Raw genomic sequence first — 22,907 nt, forward strand, 5'->3', positions numbered from 1 at the left:
TGATCCTTCAATGGCAGCACCATCGTGACCTGTAGCCGCGAGCCCCTCGCGTAACCCCCCATTCCCATTCGAGAACGCGGACCTGACGCTACTCCTCCGCGATAGTCACAGACCAAACAACACCTTCTACGTCAACGCCGCAGCCACTGCGGCAACTACCATAATCTCGCCTGAACCACTCACGACAACCAAACCCTACTGAAGAGAGAGAGAGAGAGAGAGAGAGAGAGAGAGAGAGAGAGAGATAGAGAGAGAGACTACCCTGACACGTGGCAGCCTCTCAATGGGCCGTCAAAGAGTCAAATTGGTCAACCTGTCAACTCTGGGCAAGGGTGGGTTAATGTTGGTCAAACATGCTATTTAACGATAATTTTGACAGACGGTTCCTCTACAGGAACCCAGAATGGACTAGAAAGGAAAGAGTCGTCTAGCGGTAGTGTCATCAAAATAAATTTGAACAACCACTAAACAATTATCAGACTTGAGAATGAACAGAGACGAGTAAACTTTACCTCTAGTAAATCCTTTTCAATAAGAAATTTACTTTGTCTTTGATACTATAACCTAGTCTTTTAGTGCATACAAGGCTTTATTAAGCTTGTAAACATCATTTGGTTTATCAAAGTCTTTGAAACTAGAATGTTATTCATCATATATTTCCTACTTTATGTAATCATTTAGAAAGGCACTCTTCACATCCATTTAAAACAACTTAAATCCTTTTAGAAAAGCAAATGCAAGCAAGATTCTTATGGCTTCTAATCTAGTTATTGGTGCATATATTTCATCAGAATCAATGCCTTTTTCTTGATTATACTCTTTTTCTAAAAGTTTTGCCTTATTATTCATAATGTTGTTGGCTTCCATTCTTGCTATTGGTGCAGAGGTTTCATGATAATCAATGTTTTTTTCTTGATTATACCCTTTTGCTAAAAGTTTTGCCTTATTTTTCATAACGTTGGCGTCTTCATCAAGCTTATTTTCAAAGACCCATTTGGTGCCTAAAACCTATTGTGTGTCTAATCTTGGTATAAGATCCTAGACTTTATTTCTTTCAAACTAATGGAACTCATCTTGCATAGTTAAGAACCAATTTTCATCCTTTACAGCTTTATCTATACCTCTTAGTTCAATTTGTGATACATATGCTACATGAAGATACGAATTATTTATCTTACCTTTTCTTATAGGTCCTCTAGATATGCCTCCAATGGTATTTTCATGATAATCAATGTTTTTTTCTTGATTATACCCTTTTGCTATAAGTTTTGCCTTATTTTTCATAATGTTGTCGTCTTAATCAAGCCTATTTTCAAAGACCCATTTGGTGCCTAAAACCTATTGTGTGTCTAATCTTGGTATAAGATCCTAGACTTTATTTCTTTAAAACTGATGGAACTCATCTTGCATAGTTAAGAACCAATTTTCATCCTTCACAACTTCATCTATACCTCTTAGTTCAATTTGTGATACATATGCTACATGAAGATACAAATTATTTATCTTACCTTTTCTTATAGGTCCTCTAGATATGCCTCCAATGGTATTTTCAATTTCCAATTCCCTTGGAGTTCTCCATTCTCTCGAAAGCTCAACTTCAGATGGTGTTTCTTCTTCATTGGTTTGAACATTATTTTCTTCAGTATCTTCTTTTCCTGCATCATCAAGATCAAAAGATGATTTCTTTTACTCAAGAGAGGTTGTCTCTAAGTTTGTTTCATCAAAAACAACATGTACACATTCTTCCACAACTAATGTTCTTTTATTCAAAAATGTATAAGTTCTACTTTGAGAAGAATAACAGAGAATAATTGCTTCATCAACTTTTTAATCAAAATTTCTCAAATTTTCTTTTTGATTATTTAACACAAAATGTTTGCATCCTAAAACTTTTAAATGAGAAATATTTGATTTTCTTCCATAAAAAAGCTCGTATGGGGTTAGTTTCAAAATAGATCTTATGATAATTTTGTTCAAAACACAAGAAATTCTTACTACATCTGCACAAAAACATTTTGGTAAATTGCTCTCATTTGGCATTGTTTTTGCTAACTCTTCAAGAGATGTATTTTTTTTTATCCACAATTCCATTTTGTTGTGGTGTTATTGGTGGAAAACAATTATGAGGAATATTATTATTTTCATAGAAAAGTTCAAAGGCTTTATTTTGAAACTTCCCACCATAATCACTCTTTAAGCGTTTAATTTTCAAATCTTTCTAGTTTTCAAAATCGTTGGAAAACTTTTTGAAAACATTAAAAGCTTCATTTTTAGATGCAAGAATAAAGTCCATGTGTATCTGGAAAAATCATCAACTAAAATCAATGCATAAATCCAATACTCATAATTCTAGGTGATCTAAACAAATCCATAAAAAATCATTACAAAGACTTTTTAGTAGATAAAACATTTTTGGCTTAAAAAGAATGTTTGACCTATTTTCCTTTTTGACATGCAACACAAATTTTGTTATTCTGAATGTCCATTAATAAAAAATACCAGAATTAATAAAAAAGAAAATTAAATTCTATGACCATATGACCTATTAAATTCATTAAATCAACTTTTAATTTATTATTTGTGAGATCCTCAAAGAGAGTTGAACATATGACCTTCCTTCCTATGGAGCACTCTGACCAACTAGGCTACAACAATAGTTTAATCATCTTACCGACTTGATAATACGAATATCATATATTCAAGCTCCTGTCAACATATTAAAATTTAAATAAAATGCAAAAGTGTTCTAGATGGGAATTAAACCTAAGACCTCCATGCTAACCAGCTTTAGCTAACTATGTTACGATATCTTTTTGTTATATTATTATTTTAATAATTTAAATATTATAACTACTTGTTTTAATTATTTTACCAATTCAAATTATTTTTCCTTGATCTTACAAGAAATGTAAAGATAGTAAAGTAAGGGTGGGGATTAAAGCAATAAATTAAATAAAAGAAAATAAAAGCAAAAAATATAAAAGACAGGTTGATTCATTACAAAAATAATTATTTTTAGTGGAGGTTATATTTGGTGTTTCTGGGAGTTTTAATCGCCATTGATGGCTTTACCAGGGGTTTGCAATTCCTTTGGAAGAGCCAACGTAGCTAACAGGTTACTGGGGGTTTTTAGCAACCCTTAGAAACTGCAACTTACTTGGGGTTTTGAACCTCCGCTACTGCTTGGGGTTTTTGAAACCCCGCCACTGCTTGGGGTTTTTGAAACCCCCGCAACTTCCTAGGGTTTTTAAAACCCTCGCCATTGCCTAGGGTTTTTAAAACCCCCGTTATTGCCTTCATGTGATCTATATTATATTGTATTAGATTGTCTAAACATTTCATAATAAGATTTTATTAAACTAGTTTTGCATCAACAACAAAATACGAGTTAAGATAAATAAAGTATGTAAGCATTAAAGGTGCACATTTTATTCATAATTACTATTGAATACAATTTAGTTTTAACCAAATAATAAGTGACTTTAAGTAAAATTCAAGTGTGTGCATGGGTACATCAGCCTCCAATGTTAACTAACTAGAAGAAGCACAATTCAATGTTAACTACCAATTCTTCCCCTTCGAGGGTATGGATATTCAATGCACTTTCCGAGAATTGGACCAACATATTGTGCACCCTTATGTGGATCACTCAAATCATTGTAAGTATGCATAGTCATACACCATGTCCCACTCTTGCAACTCTTCCACCCCCTCTTAAACTCTCTAGTTCATCTTCTCTATACTTAAGAAATGGCTCTGGCATTTCACTTGGAAGGTATGCTTGCATGCAATAACGAAGAGAAAACGAGACTTGAAAAAATCCTTGCATGGAATTTGTACTTTGTTGATTTGCCTTGTTGCTAAAGAAAATGCGATCCTTTTTATACTTATGTGAAGGATATACCAAGAGTTGTAGTTAAAGTGGATGACACCATGGCCTGAAATATATTAACGTGTTTTATCTGTAAGAACTTCTTTTATCAATGCATATCAAATATGGTTATCTGGTTTTTGTCAAGAATTGCAAAAGTTCACATACCTTCCAATCAAGAATGATTGAGTGATGCCATGATGGGTTGACAAGTGATTATTAGAAACATTACTGCAAAACACAATTGAGGTTTCAAATTAGTTAATAGTTAAACAAACACTTAAAAAGAATTTTATTTCAGATTTTTTCCATTTCAAGCCATCAACACAAAGCAAAAAGATTCCAAAATAAAGCATAAGAAAAAAAAAGTAAAAGAAAAGGAATCTTACAAGACTGCAAGATTTTTAAGAAGAGTGATCTCTCTTGGGATTTTATCATGACAACCTGTGTCGTTCATCCATCTATATCAACACAAATAAAGCTAAATTCAGAATTGTTTGATTCAAGAAAATGTGTATAGTGTATGTTTTTAATCTGGTCAATTAACATAAACGTGCTTACAAGAATTTAAGAGATTTCATGTGGCCAAATGAGTTTGGTGTTTATTCATGACAAATTATGTGCTATTACGGTAAGAAAATAAGAGAAAAAAAAGTTACATGATTGTTTCCACGATGCAAACACTGCTTCATGATACCAGAATAGAAGAGTTAAATTTTTGTTTTGGGGGTTTTTCTTGAATAGAGGATGCAAGCATAGGAGCACACACACAAACACACATACATACACACACACACACACACACACACACACACACACACATATATATATATATATATATATATATATATATGAGATTATAAATATACTAAACGCATTGATGGAGTAATAATGTTTTAATGTTTGAAAAAGTGGCATGCTTATTCTTTGTATATTCTACCATCTATGATTATAAAGAGGAAATTAGAAAAAAAAAAAGTTTTCAAACAAGTTCTAATGTCATATGTTTTCTCTTAATGTCCCCTACGCACATAATTTAGAAGGAATGATTTTCTTGAGAATATTCTACTCATAAAAGTGTGAACCTAAAACAGAGTGAAAACAGTAAGGAAAAAAGATTTATTGCTTCAAAAACTCTGTTGATAGTGTTTCCAAGAGCGGGTTCATTATTAATCAAATTGTCAATTTATCTTGCTGCAATGAACATCCATGACCTGAAGCCATTAAAATACCATCATTTCTGAAATATAAATGCTAACATCTAGTTTTTTCCTTGATTTAGTGAACTTGAAAACTTGAAATTCCATTTTCAAGCTTTAAATAAAATACAATATGTGTTTTTATTCAGCTAAACATGAAGAGATGGAGTTTTAAGATAGAAAAAAAAAAGAGAAAGCAGAGACCAACCAGTCACTAACAACTAATTCACAAACTCGATACCTATCAATCAAATTTAATTTATTAGAATGAGGTGTAGGTGAATGTTGATGAAGCAATAGAAGATTTAGCAAGTGGAGCTAGGTTTATGTGTTAAGGAGTACACAAGCTGAAGGTGCATCCAAATCAAACTTAGAGGAGTATTATTTTAATTCCTAGACTTAATTTAAAAAAATGATTATTTGAAAAGTGCAGCATTATTTTGCTTCCCCCAACTTCTTATGTTTCTGTTTTTGCGTCTGTTTAGTTGGTCACTCTCTCACTCCTCTTCTCCCATCTCATACACTCTAATTATATCCAAAATCCAAATAGACCATAACACTCCATGACAATGACAAACCTAAGGAAATCACAAACATATCATCTACGCACATAACTATTGTTCAATTTTGGTAATAACTTTAGGTTAGGTCAAGTAGCTAAGAAGCAACACGAACGACCGAACCTGCGATGCACAAACCAGAGCCACTGAACCTGCAATCACACAAAGCATAACAAATTTAGATGAAAGAGGAAAAAGGAGAGAAAAACAAATCGAAAGCCTTTACCAATTTGAAGTTGCGATTCATCGATGAAGATTTGTAAAGAGAAATCCAGAGGGATTGGAAGCTAGGATTGGGAGAGGGAAAAATGAAAGAACTTTTATTGAGATTTAGAGAGGGCAAACACAAGGTTGTTAACTGAGATTGAGAGATGAAGTAATGGGGACTTTGTTAGCTCACACAAGTAAGAGAAGAGAATTACTAGGTCACAAAAGCAAGACGAAAGGCTATTCGAAAAGTTGAAAAAGGTGGTACTGTGAAAATGTGAGAGAGAAATACAATTTTTCAAGGGTTACTTTTCAATGTGAGGGTCATTTAAAAAACCTCTGTTACTTTTCAAGGGTTTGAAAAACCCCTGTTATGAGTGTAATTACTTGAGGTTATTTTAAAACCTCTGTTACTTTTCAAGGGTTTGAAAAACCCCTGTTACGAGTGTAATTTACTTAGGTTATTTTAACCCCTCTTAATAAACCCCAATTAATATATAGAATTTTTGTAATGATTCTCCATCTCTTCAATATTTGAATTCTTCATTGGTTATCATGTGGTTATCATTCATTTAATCTATAAACATAGATCTCAAATTAATTAAACAAACTTCAATTAATTTGTTTAGACTATCACTTCTTCCAATGTCTACAAGTAAAACCCTATTTAGACTTCATATGTTCCAACATTTACATGCGAAATCCTACTCTTTCTTTTTTACCTTTATAGTTAAGCAAACAAGTATATAAATTAACCAACCTAAAATTAATTAATTTTTTTAGCTTCCCACTCGTTCCGACGTATACAAGTGGAATCTTAGCTACACTACACTCATTCCAACATTTATGAATGAAGTGTGTTGTTTATACCTAACATATCCCATTGTTTACACATGAAGTACTACTCATTCCCTTACATAAAACGGTTAACAAAGAATTTCGAAAGTCCATGCAGAAATTTATAGGGAAAGTAACAAACATATATAAGTGCAAGATAACCTTATTTTTATGCAGTCCGCGGGCTGACCTCATTTAATATTTAATTATTAATTTTTAATTGAATTTTGTTCTTAAAAGATTGACTTAATTTGGATTTCTTAAAATTGGGTTTATTGAGCATGAGATAAAAAAACATATTAAAAATAACTTTTTAATTGCATAAATGTTCTTTGGCTATTTTGATGTGTGTTAGTGCAACTGTAGTAAAGTTGAGCTTATGAAGTTGTGGAAATAAATTGATTAAAGCTTTATGACACCTTAAAGATAAATCCAAGAATAAAAAATTATCAAAATCACAAATATCCAAGCCAAACGCTACATGAAGAATGCAAGAAAAGCTTGAAAAAGTAAAGAAGTATGGCTAAGCCAAGACGAGGGAACATGCAACAAAAATTGGACCTTGCAAAGGGGTAATTTGAGAAAATAATGCAAAAATTATTTGGTATGTAATTACTTTATTTAATTATATCAGAAGTTATCAACCAACTATATTTGCCAAATATTTTTAAAACTGACTATATCTCTCCAAATATTTTTAAATATTCACAACAAACTATAAAGATAAATGATATTTATGATTATTTTAAAGATATTTGAGAGATTTTAGCAACTGAAAAGCCTAGTCCAAGTCCTATACAAAGAGACCAAGCGGAAATAGAAAAAAGAAGCTCGAAACTTCGAAGTTTAGGAACCCTTTATGGGGGCCTAATTTCTTCCTCTTTCTCCCTCCATTCTCTACTTTTATTTTGATGTTATTTTGATTTCATGGAGGACTAAGCTTTTTGGGTTGGTTCCACTATAATTTCATTATGGATTCTAAAGTTAGAATGAAATAATTTCTTTGGTCTTTTTATTATTGTTGTTGTTTTCATTCATCTATGTCTTTTGTCTTTGAATCACATAAAAAGTAATGATTTTTACATGCTGGCTAATTAGCGAAGTGTTTAAATCTATATGCATGCTAATCACATGAGTTGAAGGGTTCTTAAATCTAATTGAGACTTTACTTTGATTTTATTTAGAAACTTTCATGTGAATAAATGTGTTTTTACCAATAATTGAGCCTTTACTTTGGTTAAAGGTATTTACTCTAAGTGAAATTAATCGAGACTTTACTTTGATTAATTAGGCTTTTTATTTGGTAAGGAGATAAAAAAATAGACATGATTAAGCATGGTAAAAATTGATTGAGACTGTACTTTAATTGAATTTATTATGCAAAATCTAAACGTTCTCACTTTTAATTAAAACTATACTTTGGTTAAAAGTGAGAATGCCAACAAATTAATTGAGACTTTACATTGATTAATTTGCAAATCTACAACAATAACTAATTAAGCAATAATCTTTAGATAACCGATGATGAAACTATTTTGAAAAAGCAATGGAATCAATATATTTTCTTTGTCATAGTTTTTTTTATATCTTTTTATCTTTATCTCCTTATATTATTTTTTTCCAATATCATTTTATTTGACTAACCTCTTTGTATAGTTTTTATAAGAAATAATTTGTTAGAAATCAATTTCGTTTTCGTTGAGAGATGACTTTTAGTTACATTACCTTTTCTATTTTGTTGATTGTTTTTTAAACAATACTGAAGTTGTGATAGATAATTAATATTAATTTGATCGCGTCAACGACAGCGTTATCAAATTTGGTGGCGTTGCTGAAGACATGACTATAATTTTTATCATTATAGTTCTTATTTTTTTATTGTTTTTATTTTATTTTTGTTTCTCATTGATATTTTCTTTTTCTCTATTATTTTTCTTCTAATATTTTTTTTATTTTATTTTCTTTAATTTTTTTTTAAAATTTGGTAATTTTTTCTCATAATTATTGTTTGAGGAATTTTGTTGGGAAATTTGTAGAACTAGTTGGGGAACACTTTGGCTAAGGAAACATAAGGTACTTAAGTTTTCCATTGAGATGCACCTCTCTTTCTTGGAAGTCTACTCAATAAGATTTCAACTTATTTCTTTTCAGAAAACCTCTTTCAAAAATGCAAAATCATTTTTCATACGAAAATAATCAACAATGTAGTTTTCAAATGGATTACAAATACTATCCACAACAACCATATGTTCCACATAGTTTTCAGCAACAATATGTACCACCAGAATAAGTGGAAGCAACCAATGATACTAATGGGTGAAGTTATAGAGATATTAGAGGTCGTGGATAAAAGGTTGTGAGTTGATCAACGATGCAAAATATTAAGCAAGAGTGGTATGAAAATAAGTAAATAATGTCTAATATGTTGAACGATTCAAGTAACAACAACTTTATAGAATTACTTGTAACTGTTAACACCACCCGCCAATCGCACCAAAGATTTCCTAAAACTCCATAATTTAAAGAACTTCGTCATGAAATAGAAGATATGCTTCTAAAGTTGGTCATTAGAGCTGAACAAATGTTTGAAGATTTAAGTCAACTAATGAATGATACAGTTAGAAATGTCACTTTGGAAAGTTTCATGAATATGATGACTGAAATGATGAAGATGAATAAGGAAGATCAACAAGAGATCAATGAAATGAAACAGTGGATGGATAGAACATAATCACATCACACTGAGTTATCTACTAATAAGTATGATGATGCTTATAGTAATATGTCTACTGATGGACATATCAATTATACTAAGGATGTTGCTAAAGTTGATGCATAAGTGCTCCTAGCTTATTCAACATTCGACAATGGGAGACTAACATCAAATCTCCCTAATCCTTAAAAAATGTGTTCTTTATTGTAAATTGATTAACATTAACAAATATAATAATTAAATACAAAGGATTTGTTACTTACCTCAACCTCCCACAATCTAACTATAACATGATTTCCAAAGCTCACCAACAACATGCAATCCCTAAGTCCACCACGGAATCCATGTTTCACATCCACTCCAACTACACTTGCATCAACGACACCAACATCAATCACATTATCATCAACCTGAACATTCAAGGTCCCCTTAATGAAATGATGAAGTAGCTCCATGTCTGCCATCTCCATGAGATAACCCTCATCTTGTCTTGGCCATATGCATATTGTAAAATCCATTAATCAATAAAGTCATATTACTTCTTAATTAAATTAAAGCTTAATTAGTGATTTAGTCCTCTAATGTGTTAGTTTGGTTCATTTTGGTCCTCTTATCATTTTTAGGTTCGATTTAGTCCTCCAATTTTTCAAAAAGGGTCAATTTGGTCCTCTTATTATTTTTTATTCAATTTAGTCCTCCATTTTGTTAAAGCGATCTAATTTTGTCCTCTCCTATTTGAGACCAAATTAGTAATTAAGCTTAATTAAAACTTATATATTCATGTTAAAATATTTTTTTATAATTTATACATCAAATTACTCCATCTAAATACTAAAATTATTTCATTTTTTACACTCCACCTAAATACTTAAATTTTTTACACTTAGGTGGAGTGATTTGATGTATAAATTCTAAAAAATTATTTTAACATGTATACATAAGTTGTAATTAAACTTAATTACTAATTTGGTCTCAAATTGGAGAGGAAAAAATTGGATCCTTTTAAAAAGAAAGAGGACTAAATTGAATAAAAAATAATAAAGGGACCAAATTGAACCCTTTTAAAAAAATGGAGGACTAAATTGAATCCAAAAATGATAAAGGGACCAAAATTAACCAAAGCAACAAATTAGAGGACTAAATCAATAATTAAGCCTTAATTTAATTAAATAAAACTAATTTACTATTGAAAAAACTATTTCTGAAAAAATATGCATTCTGGATTGTGTAATTCAAAATATAGTTTTGGATATGGAATACATTCCATATTACACAATCTAACATGCATTTTTAAGAAAAATATATTTCAAATTTCTTAATTTTCAATATATTTCGAATCCAAAACTATACTTTCAATTGTATAATCTTGAGCTATATAATCTAAAATATAATTTCGAATTCGTAGTATATTTTGAAGTGTACAATCTATAATCTATGTTTTCCAAAATTTTAATTCAAATTCAAATTGTACAACCCGGAAATGATGAGCCTATCCTCAAGGAGAAAACCAAGGATAAGCCATGTGGCATTGGTGAGGCTTCCATGGGTGTGGAAGCAAAGTATAGAGAGGATGAAGTGGTTAGGCCAACACTCAAGGAAGGAGGCTAGAGGAAGTCACTAAGGAGAGCCCTAGCCTAAGTTCATTCATAAAAGGAAAACTGTTTAGAAGCATTTGAATAGAGTTTTTCTACTATATTCATGAATATTTTTAGAAGACCATAAGCTCTCCATTTATAGGAGAAAATGATGGCTAGGTTGTCTAGAAAAATGGAAGGAAAAAGGATCTAGAATGTGGTAATTGGGGCAAAAAAGAGAGTATGAAGAAGGTGTGCCTTGCCAACTAAGCAAGTCACATGGAGCTTGCTCCTAGGCACATAAAAGAGTAGCTTGGTGGACAAGCTTAGCTCGTGAAGAATCTAAAATCCTTTAAAGGTTTGCGTGCTCCTCAAAGGGCTAACAAGGTAGGCACACAACTCTTTTGATCCAAAACAATTCCAAGGCCTAAAAGCCCTCCAAAACCCAATACATGGCCCAAAGAAAATCCTATTCTACTAGGATCATAATACAAAACCCAAAATTAAATCTTAAGTCCTGAGCTAGGTCTTCACATCCTCATTAGCCCTGTGAACTTCATCTTGGGTCTTACATGCTATGAGAATGTCCATTCTTCTTATATCCTACTAGTAATGGCTCTAGTGGTTGGTCCATTAGATAGAAGTCTCTCATTAGGAAACTTTGCCAAAAACCTTAAATTTCCATTCATACACAGTGACTCCATCCACACCATTCCTAACCTCAAAGAGGAAAAAAAATTACAAACTAACCTCTTCAATAAGTTCGATGACGATGTAGCTTAGTTGTTATTGAAAATGGCACTATTTTCTATTGTTGTAGCTAACAAATCTCGAACAAAAGAACACTTTCTAAAACGTGTATATTCACTATCCTTAAGGACTTCTCTGCAATGTATTGCGCAAGACCCGAAGGATACAACGGGAACTTCTCGGATTTAACGAAGATCTCAAAACTAGCAAAGTATTTCAAAAAGAGTAAATAATTAGACCCGAGGAAAAGAAATATAAGAGAACAAAAGATATAGAAGAAAAGAATGAAAGCTCAAGTGATGTCTCTTGGAGAAGGAGCATACTAATGATACAAAATCCCTTGACCAGTTGAGGAACAACGGTAAAAATTTAAATACCAACTCAAAACAATTATGAAATGATGAAAAAATCCAAACTGAAATTGCAAAGCTTTATGGTTGCAACAATGTAAAAATAAGAAATGCTTATTTTATATTACTTTCTGCAAAAGCTTTTTTGACACGCAATGAAGCGATTTTTTTACCCCAATAGCACGGTTTTGTTTATTAATCTCCCAAACAGCACATTGTTCCCATTATTTACCCCAATAGCATGGTTTTGTTGGTAGGTGAGAATTCGGTCCCCTGGGACACGAATTCAACCTTACAAAAAGTAAATTTTTTTTTGAATCCCAGTTAGAATTCGGTCCTTAGGGACCCGAATTCTAAACTGGGTTTTTTATTTTTTTTCATTTTTTTTAAATAAATAAAAATTAAGATTTTTGATTTTTTTAAATAAAATATATTTAAGAGTTATTTTTTTTTTGTGAAAAATGTTGAATTAGAGGTTAAAATTATTTTTAAAAAAATAGATTTAATAGTGTGTTTTTAGTTATTTTAGGTATTATTTGAAAAAATGAAAAATAAATAATTTTTTTTTGTCTTTTTGAAATTTGTTGATTCTAAAATAGATTTTGCATTGTGTAGTAAGTTATTTTATGTGTAATTTGAAAATATTAAAGTCAATTTAATTTTTTTTTATAATTTGTGTAGTATTAATTATTTTTAATTGATGTTTATAAATATTGAAATTATAGTTATCTTTTAGTTTTGGATAATTTTAAAAATTTGTATATTATAAACATTAAAAATTGTAAAAAATAATTTAAAAATGAAGGAAATAACTAAAATAATTTAAAACCAGTTCATTATTGTATTTTAAATAATTTTGTTACTTGTTTTTGGTTTATGTAAAATAAGTAACAATAAAAGATAATAAGAAAAGATGTAGCATTGAATTGAATCAAGTATAAATTTATTGAACATAATTAAAAATACAACATAAACTAAGTGGTTGATGTGGATCATCTAAGTGTAGGGTTATTAGGACAATGATTTCTTGTGTGTCCTTCAGTTTTACAATAGGAACACTTTCTTGATTGTCTTCCTTCCTTAATGTCCATCTCAGTCCTAATTCTGCTTGATTTAGAACGTCCCCTCTCGCTTCTTTTTGTGGTAGGATAAGGTCAAACTTGTGGCCCTTGGTATGGTTGCCAATATTCTTCATGTCTTAACTCGCCAAATAAATTTTCATATACTTTCATGACGACATCCAGCCTATAATGGGGACTTATGTACATGCTGAAATCGTGATGTGCATCCTTGCAAGCTATAATAACATGTGAACATGGTAGATGTATTTTTTGAAACTTTCCACAATCGCACCACCTTTCTTCTAATCTGACTACAAATTTCCTACAGGACATATTTCTCTAGGATTCACCATCTCCTCCACTCTGAATCTTGTGGTATTTCTATCAAATTCAACGACGTGGTGCGTGTTTGACTTGGAGTCCGCATCTTGTAGGAAGTTGGTCGCATATTCAGAGTACACATGACCAGTATTGACCATTGCAATTATTTGCGTACCTCTTTTCGTGAAGTATGTGTTTCACCTAGTGTACGTGGCCAATACTATAGATGAAATTGGCAAATTCCTTGTCTTCTTTAGGATAGATTTTATTGCTTCTGCCTGATTTGTTGTTACGTGACCCCACCTTCTTCCTTGATCATATGCAAGACACCACTGCTCCCTTGGTATTTGGTCTACCCAAGCTGCTGCTTCTGGGTTGTCTTCTCTAATGATGTTGTAATAGTAGTTATAGCGTGGTTCCGTCAATGCGTACGCTACAAATATAATTATAAGAAGAATTTATTTTCTAATAATGGGTGTGAATAATTAACAGCCAAAGAAATGAAAAAGAAAAATTTACATGTAATAACTTACCCATGTTGACGAGGTCCTTTTTCAGAGTTGTATTCTTGAATCTTTTTGTAAAATTTTGTGCAATGTATCGAATACAAAACACAGTTCCCTTCAGTCCAGCCACTACTAGGTCTGTTGAATGCTACACTGATTGAATTATGGCAGTCTTACATTAAGCATAAATTTTGTTGAGGCGTAACGTGTGTCCTTAGGTTTTTAAGGAAAAAAAAACCAAGTTTCGGCAGTTTCACCTTCTACCATAGCAAATGCAATGGGGAAAATGTTATTTCTCCCATCTTGTGCAACAGCTATTAGAAGGGTGCCCCTATACCTTCTGTAAAAGAAGGTTCCGTCCACTTGCACTATTGGTTTGCAAAATGGGAAGCCATCAATGCATGGTTTGAATGTCCAGAACACTCTTCGAAAGTGTTGTTGGTTTTATAGGACCTCCTCCCCATTTGTAATTGAACTGGTTTTCAACTTGTATACAAACTCAGGCAAATAAGTTTGCATGGCTTGTAATAGGCACGGCAATCAGTTGTAAGACTGTTCCCAGTTTCCGTACACATCTTCAATTGCTTACTGTTTCGCCAATCATGCCTTTCTGTAGGTTGTGTTATATCCCATAGAGGTCTGGATGGAAGAAATTATTGTTGCAATTGGTGTGGATGAGTCTGACTCCACCATTTGTCTTACATGTTGAGATATTATTCTTGAGCCTAGGTGTTTGTGGTCTTGTGTTATGAGTTGTGTGGCACATGTGTGCACACCTTCAACCTTTCTAATTTCCCACACTTGGTCCCTTGTACGTAATATTGCCTGACATTTCCAAGGACACACGTGTTGCACACATTGTTGTGTTTGAGTGTGTGGTTTTGTAGGTGCAATGGTTTGTTATGTGGTACCTATTTAAAGCATCCAGAAGTTGTTCCTTTGTTTGGAACCTCATTCCTTGGGTTAGTGTACCAACATCGTGCTCAAAGTTGTCATGCAACATTGTGTGGTGGTCATATGCGTTTGGAAAATCCTAGTGTGGGGTCTGGTTGTATTCTTCAGATAATTCAAAGTGTTGTGATGGGTTATAGGGGACATGTGTCTGAGGGTCAGGGTGTTGTTGTTGTATGGGGTGGACATGTAGGGTTTGGTCATGGTCATCATGTTGATCAAAAAGTATATTGTCCTCATCTTCACTAAATGCGTCTAAGGATGTTGTAGGTAGACCTAGGTTTTCAACTTCTACGATAACTGGAGGAAAGAACCTTTGGGTGTTGTGATGTGTGGGAGTTTAAAAAATATTTGAGGTAGATGGACCGGTTAATAGTTCGGTGCATGATTGTATATCATTTCCCCAATCCCCTAGGTAGGTAGTGTTAAGGTCAAATAGTTGTTATTGTGGTTCAGTGTTTGGATGTGGATGATGCGCATCAAAATGTGTTAAAGAAATATTTCCAGAAGATCTCGTACCTGAGTTGTAGGTGGTGCAGAGTTCAATAGATGTAACAGTTGGGGTGGCATGTATCATGTCGAAAGCGCCATCCAATTCGTCGTCATCTTGGATTTGAGTGGTTGTGTATGTCACATGTTGGCCACAAACTTTAGTCGGAACTTTAAAGTGAATAATTGAAACTCCATCCCTTGGATCTCTATTTGCCTTCTCCATTATTACGCGAATAAGGTTGGACAAGCTTAAACCTCTATGGATGTGGATCATGATTGTCTTTGCAGATACAATAAGTAGGCACCAGTTTGAGCGTCACTACCGATTTCTCCATCGTCGTATACACAGACAAACATTGACCCTTCCATCTTAGGTTGTGGTTGAACCTGACTTTCGAAGATTTTTCAGAGTGAAGAGAAATTGCAAGATTAAGATTGTGACTTTAGAAAGTGATGGTAGTCTTTTATACCGAAATTAAAGTTATCATGTCACTTTCTACTATGTGAACATGTGACTTGCACGAGAGTTAATGTTATCATGTGAGTGGCACGAGCTTTTATATACACATGTGATTCACACGACTTCTTATGTACCCATGTGAGTGGCACAAATTATTATGAACCCATGTGACGGGCACGACCTCTAATGTTAGCATGTGACTTGACTACATTTTATAAGAGATTAGCATTTCACCATCCTCATTATGTAAGTTCGAATTCATTGAAATTAAAATTTGCATAAACATTTGATGAAGAAGAACGTCATAAATAAAAGTACATACTTTAAATAAGAAAATATAAACCTCAATCTAAGTTGAGGGACATGTTGAAGTTATTAGAAAATTCAAAATAAACTTCGTCATGGATTGCGTTTCTATGCCTTGCTGTAATAAAGGTCATTATCTCAACTGGAAGATGACATGTTTTTGTCGTTCTCATGTAAAAAATGGACTCAACATCGTCATCTCTACACAGCGTACACGATCGGTAACCTGTAACGTAAGTCGACTTCATAGTCGTCCAACGTTGCACCATTGAATTCCCTGAGGATTGCCTGCTTAAGTTGGGACAACGTCATAGTATTTGTTATGGTCACCTATGTCGTGTTGGAGCTAATGTATGTATCGGAATAATTATCTTCAACATAGATGCTACCATTGAAGTACACTAACATAGTGAATGTTGTAAATGTCATTGGGGGGTAGGAGTGATATCGCACTGACTTGATTAGATTGATGAATGAATTTATGAAGGGCATTATTTATAGCCTGATTGGCTCAGCGTGGGATACAACAATGACAATTTTTGTTTGTTTATGTTAATGGTTTAGATTCAAAGTATACAAATCGAACGCACAAGATTTAGATCCACTTTGCTGATCAACCAATGACTTTTTCATAGTGGTTTGTTTTGTAGTGATTTTCATTATGTGTTGCAACTTTAATTATTTCGCATGTGATATGTCAGGTTAAAATAAAAAGCATTGCACCTGATGAGTAGTATACTCTAGTCAATGTCATCACGTGAAAGCAACATCACAAACACAGTTGATATACACACTGCACGATGAATGTCAATCAGGCTTTATCCCACTTTACTTTGTCACGTGAACCCACTATAATGTAGGGGTCAACATTTTTTTTTTACCATCAAGTAACCAATCCACTTATAAATTATTAGGTCGTTCAGTTCCCAACCATAACTTCTTATTAGCAAAACAAGGATGGTGCTCCATCACGAAAACAACATTCACAATAGTTTTCTTGTCGCTGTTAACTACGAAGGTCGCATTAATTGTGCTTTTTATGTGTCAACTACTATGAATTTACGAATGTTGAAAGAAGAAATTGCAAGCTATCGTTGTTGCAGTCAAGGAAGAAGAGTCAAAGATGTATGGTTTCACAAGCCTGTGTTAGGACGTTGGGACCAGTATGAAACAATTAAACTCCTTACATATGATGATGTTCGCGACATGGTTGCCTTCTTCCTTCCACTCCCACATGATCTCCTAATGAAGCTTTTTGTGACCCTACATCCTGCTGAAGGTGACAATTTGGATGCAACAACCTCAGCTTCAACCAGTAATGTCGATGACTAAGGCTTAGTTCGTTATGTGTTTATGGAAGTCTTAAAATTATGTGTAGTAATGTTTGTCATTAGTACTTAATTTCCAATAAAGACATAAGTGTGTGCAATGTAAAAAAAGTATTTGTGTGTAATGGAACTTTTATTGAAGTACTAAGTACCTATTTTTCAAGGACATTATCTACGGTTTAATATTTGTTGTCGTATCTTAAACTTCTGTCATTGGTTCAATTCCATAAAATACTATTGTCATTAACACAACAAATAAAATTTACAAAGTCATTCACTTGAATTCGGTGTACACCCTCTTTTACAACTAAGCACCTATTGTCTTTGCACATTAATCCCTTGTTAGATTCACATTAATGACCCTTTATTAGTATTGAGCACCTATTTTGAAAAGGTCTCTGCACTGTGTAGTCACCATCATGCAGGCTTTAATCAACCTCATGCAGACTTTAATCACCATCATGTTGTGCAATAAACGTGTAAGGAATGTGATTCGTTTGTGTAATCCAACGGCTAACTTTTCTCTTGGCAAGTGTTGAGTTGTCTATAAATGTTGAATGTTGTTGTTTTCAATTCAAGCTATCGTCACCAAATCTACAAAGAGTTAATCAATATGTTGCTATGGAAACAACAACAACACAATGCTACATACATTTATGCTCGGGTATGTTAATTGCATTTTTAATTTACAGACGTAATTATTAAAAATAATCACATCTTTTATTTTTTTGGTTTAGGACACGGAAGGGAGCATTGTGTCGTCTTACTATCACTCAATACATGAACCTCATCCAAGTATTGTGCCTGTAATACAAGAAGCAGGGTTTGGCGGTATGGCTAAATTGCGACATCTAAAGGTTGATCATGGTTTAGTCACTGCCTTGGTTGAAAGATGGAGGCTTGAAACATACACATTTCATTTTCCAACTGGAGAATGCACCATAACCTTGGAAGATGTGTCACTTCAATTGGGTCTTTGTGTTGACGAACCCCCATCATTGGTCCAACTATGTTGGATTGGGACGAGATGTGTGATACCTTATTAGGTTTAACACCAGTAAAGGAGGAATCCATTATTGGTTCTATGATAAAACTGAAATGGTTAAGGGATAATTTGTTGCCTATAGATGAAAATTCTAGTATTGAGGTCATTATGCACATGCTAAGGCCTATATATTAGGAATGATAGGTTGTGTTTTAATGCCCGATAAAACTGGGAATAAAGTACATTTAATGTACTTGAACTACTTGAGTAATCTTCAAAGAACTAGTAGATATAGTTGGGGTTCAGCGTGTTTGGTTGTCTTGTACAAGGAGATGTGCAGAGCAACCGATGCACGTGCAAGGACTATGGGTGGATGTGTTTCATTGTTACAATCATGGGCATGGTTTCGCATTCCTTTTCTTGCACCCATTTCAAGAGTTCCGCCAACTTTCCCGCCAGTTTGCCAATGGAGCGGTGGTCGAGTACTGAACTACAAAAATGTCCCCCACAATGATTTAGTCGGATACCGAGCAATGATAGATCACATGCAACAAAATCAGGTAACATTTTAGATTTGTATACTGACAAATGGTTGTAAGTTAATGATTGACATTTTCAATGATTGTTGTAGTTTATTTGGGTTCCTTATAAGCGATTGGGCTCTATCATTGATGATGGAGCATATCGCGACCAAGTAATATGGACGTCATGCACAAGTTTAATTTGTTTTGCCATTGTCGAATGGCACCAGTCCGACAGGGTCAAGTTACAATTTCGCCTATCACAAGAGATCCCTGAAGAACCCAACAACCTTAATCATTTACATAAACTAAACATGAGGGGGCGACAAGATGAGAAATGGGTTACTAGACAAGTGCAAGGGATACAGGTATGGAATAACCGGCGTGACCTTACGTTGACTGGAGTACCGATGCTTGGGCCACTTCAACACACAATGGAGTACATGTCATGGTATACTTCAAACTCATGTATATATTTGTCAGTTCCACAAATGTTAAATGATCCTATAATGCATCGTCAATCAACATCGACAAATGTCCCTCCACCACCACAAACTACGCATGACTTAAACACTCCTCCTTCACCACAAGGTATGGAGGGAACAAGGAATTCAGTTTCACCAAACTCAGAACTAGGCATACCAAGTATGTTTGCAACTTATGCTGAAACACCACCTTCTGCACAACCGTAGTTGCATACATATCCCCAAAGTCTAAATTTCTTTGAAGGTCTACATCAACCACAACAAGACTCAATTTACTACGTCCACAATCCTTACACACAAGCATCATCATCTGTTGAGGAACATGAACGACAACCTTCACAGGTTGAAGAACCTAGACCTGAAGTGCGTAGGAGGAACCCCACTAGAAACAGGCGTCGACCTCGGTGTGGAATTGGACACCACTACGGTGATTAAAAGGACAAATATGTACTTTAATATTGTATTACATATGTATTAGGTCATCTTTATGTGTTTGTAAGAGTTTGCCATGTTTAACACAAATCCGCACATCAGTAATGCAAGAACTTAATCATTCCAAATGCTTCATTGCTAAATAGTGAACAACAACTTCTTTAGATAAAGTGAACAAGTTCAACCATCTTAAAGTACAATGTTAAAACATATAAAAGAAAACTAAATATGAACAAAGTTGTCACACTTCTCAACTTTCATGAAGTTAACATAAAAAGATATTGTCGTTGTCAGGACCATCATTGTGTGCCACTGAATGGCATGTTGAAGATCTTCGTCATTCCTTATAAAAAGGAACTCATCAATGCCTTGCACAACAAATTTAGGAGGGACATGGTACCAAAGATGGCCGAGTGGGGGCTCAGATGGTCCCATCAAATGACTTCTTATGATGATGCGCATATGGTTAAGAGTAACGCCATTTGGAAATCTACGTAAAGAGAACCTTCCATCTTCGAAATCAATAGCAGCATTAAAGGAATTATATGCGTTCAACTCCTCAAATAAAACCATTTTTACTTATTATACTAGAGCACTCCACAACTTTCAAACCAAGGAACCACAACCTTAAATAGAATTGACTACCTTTACCTAGATAGCATGCCAAGAAAATATTTACTCTCACCACTGTAAAAGATGGCCTCACTTGCACCTTCTAATTATGACAAGACTGGTCAACTTTATTGGAAAGTGCCAAAGCTGATTTATTATATTACTTTTGTAAAAGGTGACAGATACTTCAATTGAGATAACGTGCCAATTAAGAAAATTAGTTTGACCAATGTAAAAGCTAATGCATATTTGAAATAAATGGTCTCACTTCACCTTCTAATTATGACAAGACTTGTCAACTTTATTGGGAGATGCCAAGGAAGATGTTTAATTCAGAAATTTACTCTCACCCTGTAATTTGGACAAGACTTGTCAATGCTTTGACATGGAATACTTTGGCATCAACACCCAAGAGAACTATTCAAATTCCTATCTTGTACATCCTTTCACACATGTTCAAAATGTATACCACAGGTTAGCACTTATGTAGCCATGGGTAAGCAAAAATATTGCGTAGTGGTAGTGAACAAGAAATATAGACACCTTTATTTTCCTTTTCCAAACAACAAAGAGGGGCAAACTACACTCAATACTCACTTGAAGGAATATGAGTATGAAAATTTAACTTTATCATATGAACTCAAGGCATGAAAGTGGCACTATTGAAGTTATTGAAGAAAGAAAAATTCATGTGCAAAGCATTGCACCTGGGTTAGCATTTATTAAGTCACGAGTTGGCACATAGTAAGGGGATGAATTCATATATTGTTAATTAAATTACGAAAATTTCATTACTTGACTCACCAACATATACTCCCCACTGGTAATGAAGAGAGTGAAGATTGAAATAGGTTTTGTACATCCTTTCACACATATTCAAAATGTATACCACAAGTTAGCACTTATGTAGCCATGGGTAAGCAAAAATATTGTGTAGTGGTAGTGAACAAGAAATATAAACACCTTTATTTTCCTTTTCCAAACAACAAAGAGGGGCAAAATAGATTCACTTGAAGGAATATTAGTATGAAAATTTAACTTTATCATATGAACTCAAGGCATGAAAGTGGCACTATTGAAGTTATTGAAGAAAGAAAAAATTCTTGTGCAAAGCATTGCACCTGGGTTAGCATTTATTAAGTCACGAGTTGGCACATAGTAAGGGGATGAATTCATATATTGTTAATTAAATTACGAAAATTTTATTACTTGACTCACCAACATATACTCCCCACTGGTAATGAAGAGAGTGAAGATTGAAATAGGTTTTGTACATCCTTTCACACATATTCAAAATGTATACCACAAGTTAGCACTTATGTAGCCATGGGTAAGCAAAAATATTGTGTAGTGGTAGTGAACAAGAAATATAGACACCTTTATTTTCCTTTTCCAAACAACAAAGAGGGGCAAAATAGACTCACTTGAAGGAATATGAGTATGAGAATTTAACTTTATCATATGAACTCAAGGCATGAAAGTGGCATTATTGAAGTTATTGAAGAAAGAAAAAATTCTTGTGCAAAGCATTGCACCTGGGTTAGCATTTATTAAGTCATGGGTTGGCACATAGTAAGGGAATGAATTCATATGTTGTTAATTAAATTACAAAAATTTTATTCCTTGACTCACCAAGATATACTCCCCACTGGTAATGAGGAGAGTGAAGATTGAAATAAGTTTCACACATCCTTTCACACTTTCTGCTTTGTCTCTTCCAATTTGCATTTGCACCTTTTGTTTTTTCTCTTCTCGCTTCCTTCCAAAGAGAACCAATGTGAAAATTGAAAAAGATTAAAAAAAGTTAGAAAGTTACAATGTCACGTCAGGTTGTGAGAGAAGTTCTCAATAAATGGATGTTAATATATCATTTTCCTTAAACTTAATACCTACTATAAATTCTAACAATAAATCTTACATTATTCATTTTTGTGTAAAAATAAATATTTTATCAATAAAATTCTTATAAACAAATCAAAATATAAATATATAAATAAAAAATAAATTCGTACTTCAACCAAATTTTTTAATTTAAAATATTTAATAAACATTAAAAAATAAATAATACAACACCACATTAAACATTATATATTAATTATTTTTACTTTAGTTACCTCTATTATAATTCATAATTTTTTTTCAAAATCACTATTATAAAAAGAAAATTAATCAACAAAGTAAAAAAAATTAAATTAAATTCACTTTTATATTTTCAAATTGCACATAAAATAACTTACTACACAATACAATATCTATTTGAAAATCAACAAATTCAAAAAGACAAAAAAAATTATTTATTTTTTCATTGTATCAAATAATACCTAAAATAACTAAAAACACACTTTTAAATCTTTTTTTTAAAATAATGTTAACCTCTAATGCAACA

General features: G+C 33.1%; 1 protein-coding gene and 1 pseudogene across 1 annotated transcript; one reads left to right on the forward strand and one right to left on the reverse strand.

Moving 5' to 3' along the window:
* Positions 1-13,053: 13,053 nt before the first annotated feature.
* Positions 13,054-15,615, reverse strand: LOC146884230 (uncharacterized; annotated as a pseudogene).
* A 3,173-nt stretch (positions 15,616-18,788) lies between these two features.
* LOC146884231 (serine/threonine-protein phosphatase 7 long form homolog) lies at positions 18,789-19,684 on the forward strand. The gene is made up of 2 exons (XM_085665909.1): positions 18,789-19,031; positions 19,103-19,684. Exons 1-2 carry the CDS (start codon positions 18,804-18,806, stop codon positions 19,682-19,684), a joined length of 810 nt encoding a protein of 269 aa, XP_085522035.1. The 5' UTR covers positions 18,789-18,803.
* Positions 19,685-22,907: the final 3,223 nt, after the last annotated feature.

The sequence above is a fragment of the Vigna unguiculata genome, chromosome 8 (genome assembly GCF_037176805.1).
Source record: "Vigna unguiculata cultivar grain cowpea cultivar isolate G323 ecotype 2 chromosome 8, ASM3717680v1, whole genome shotgun sequence".
In the NCBI taxonomy this organism is placed as follows: domain Eukaryota; kingdom Viridiplantae; phylum Streptophyta; class Magnoliopsida; order Fabales; family Fabaceae; genus Vigna; species Vigna unguiculata.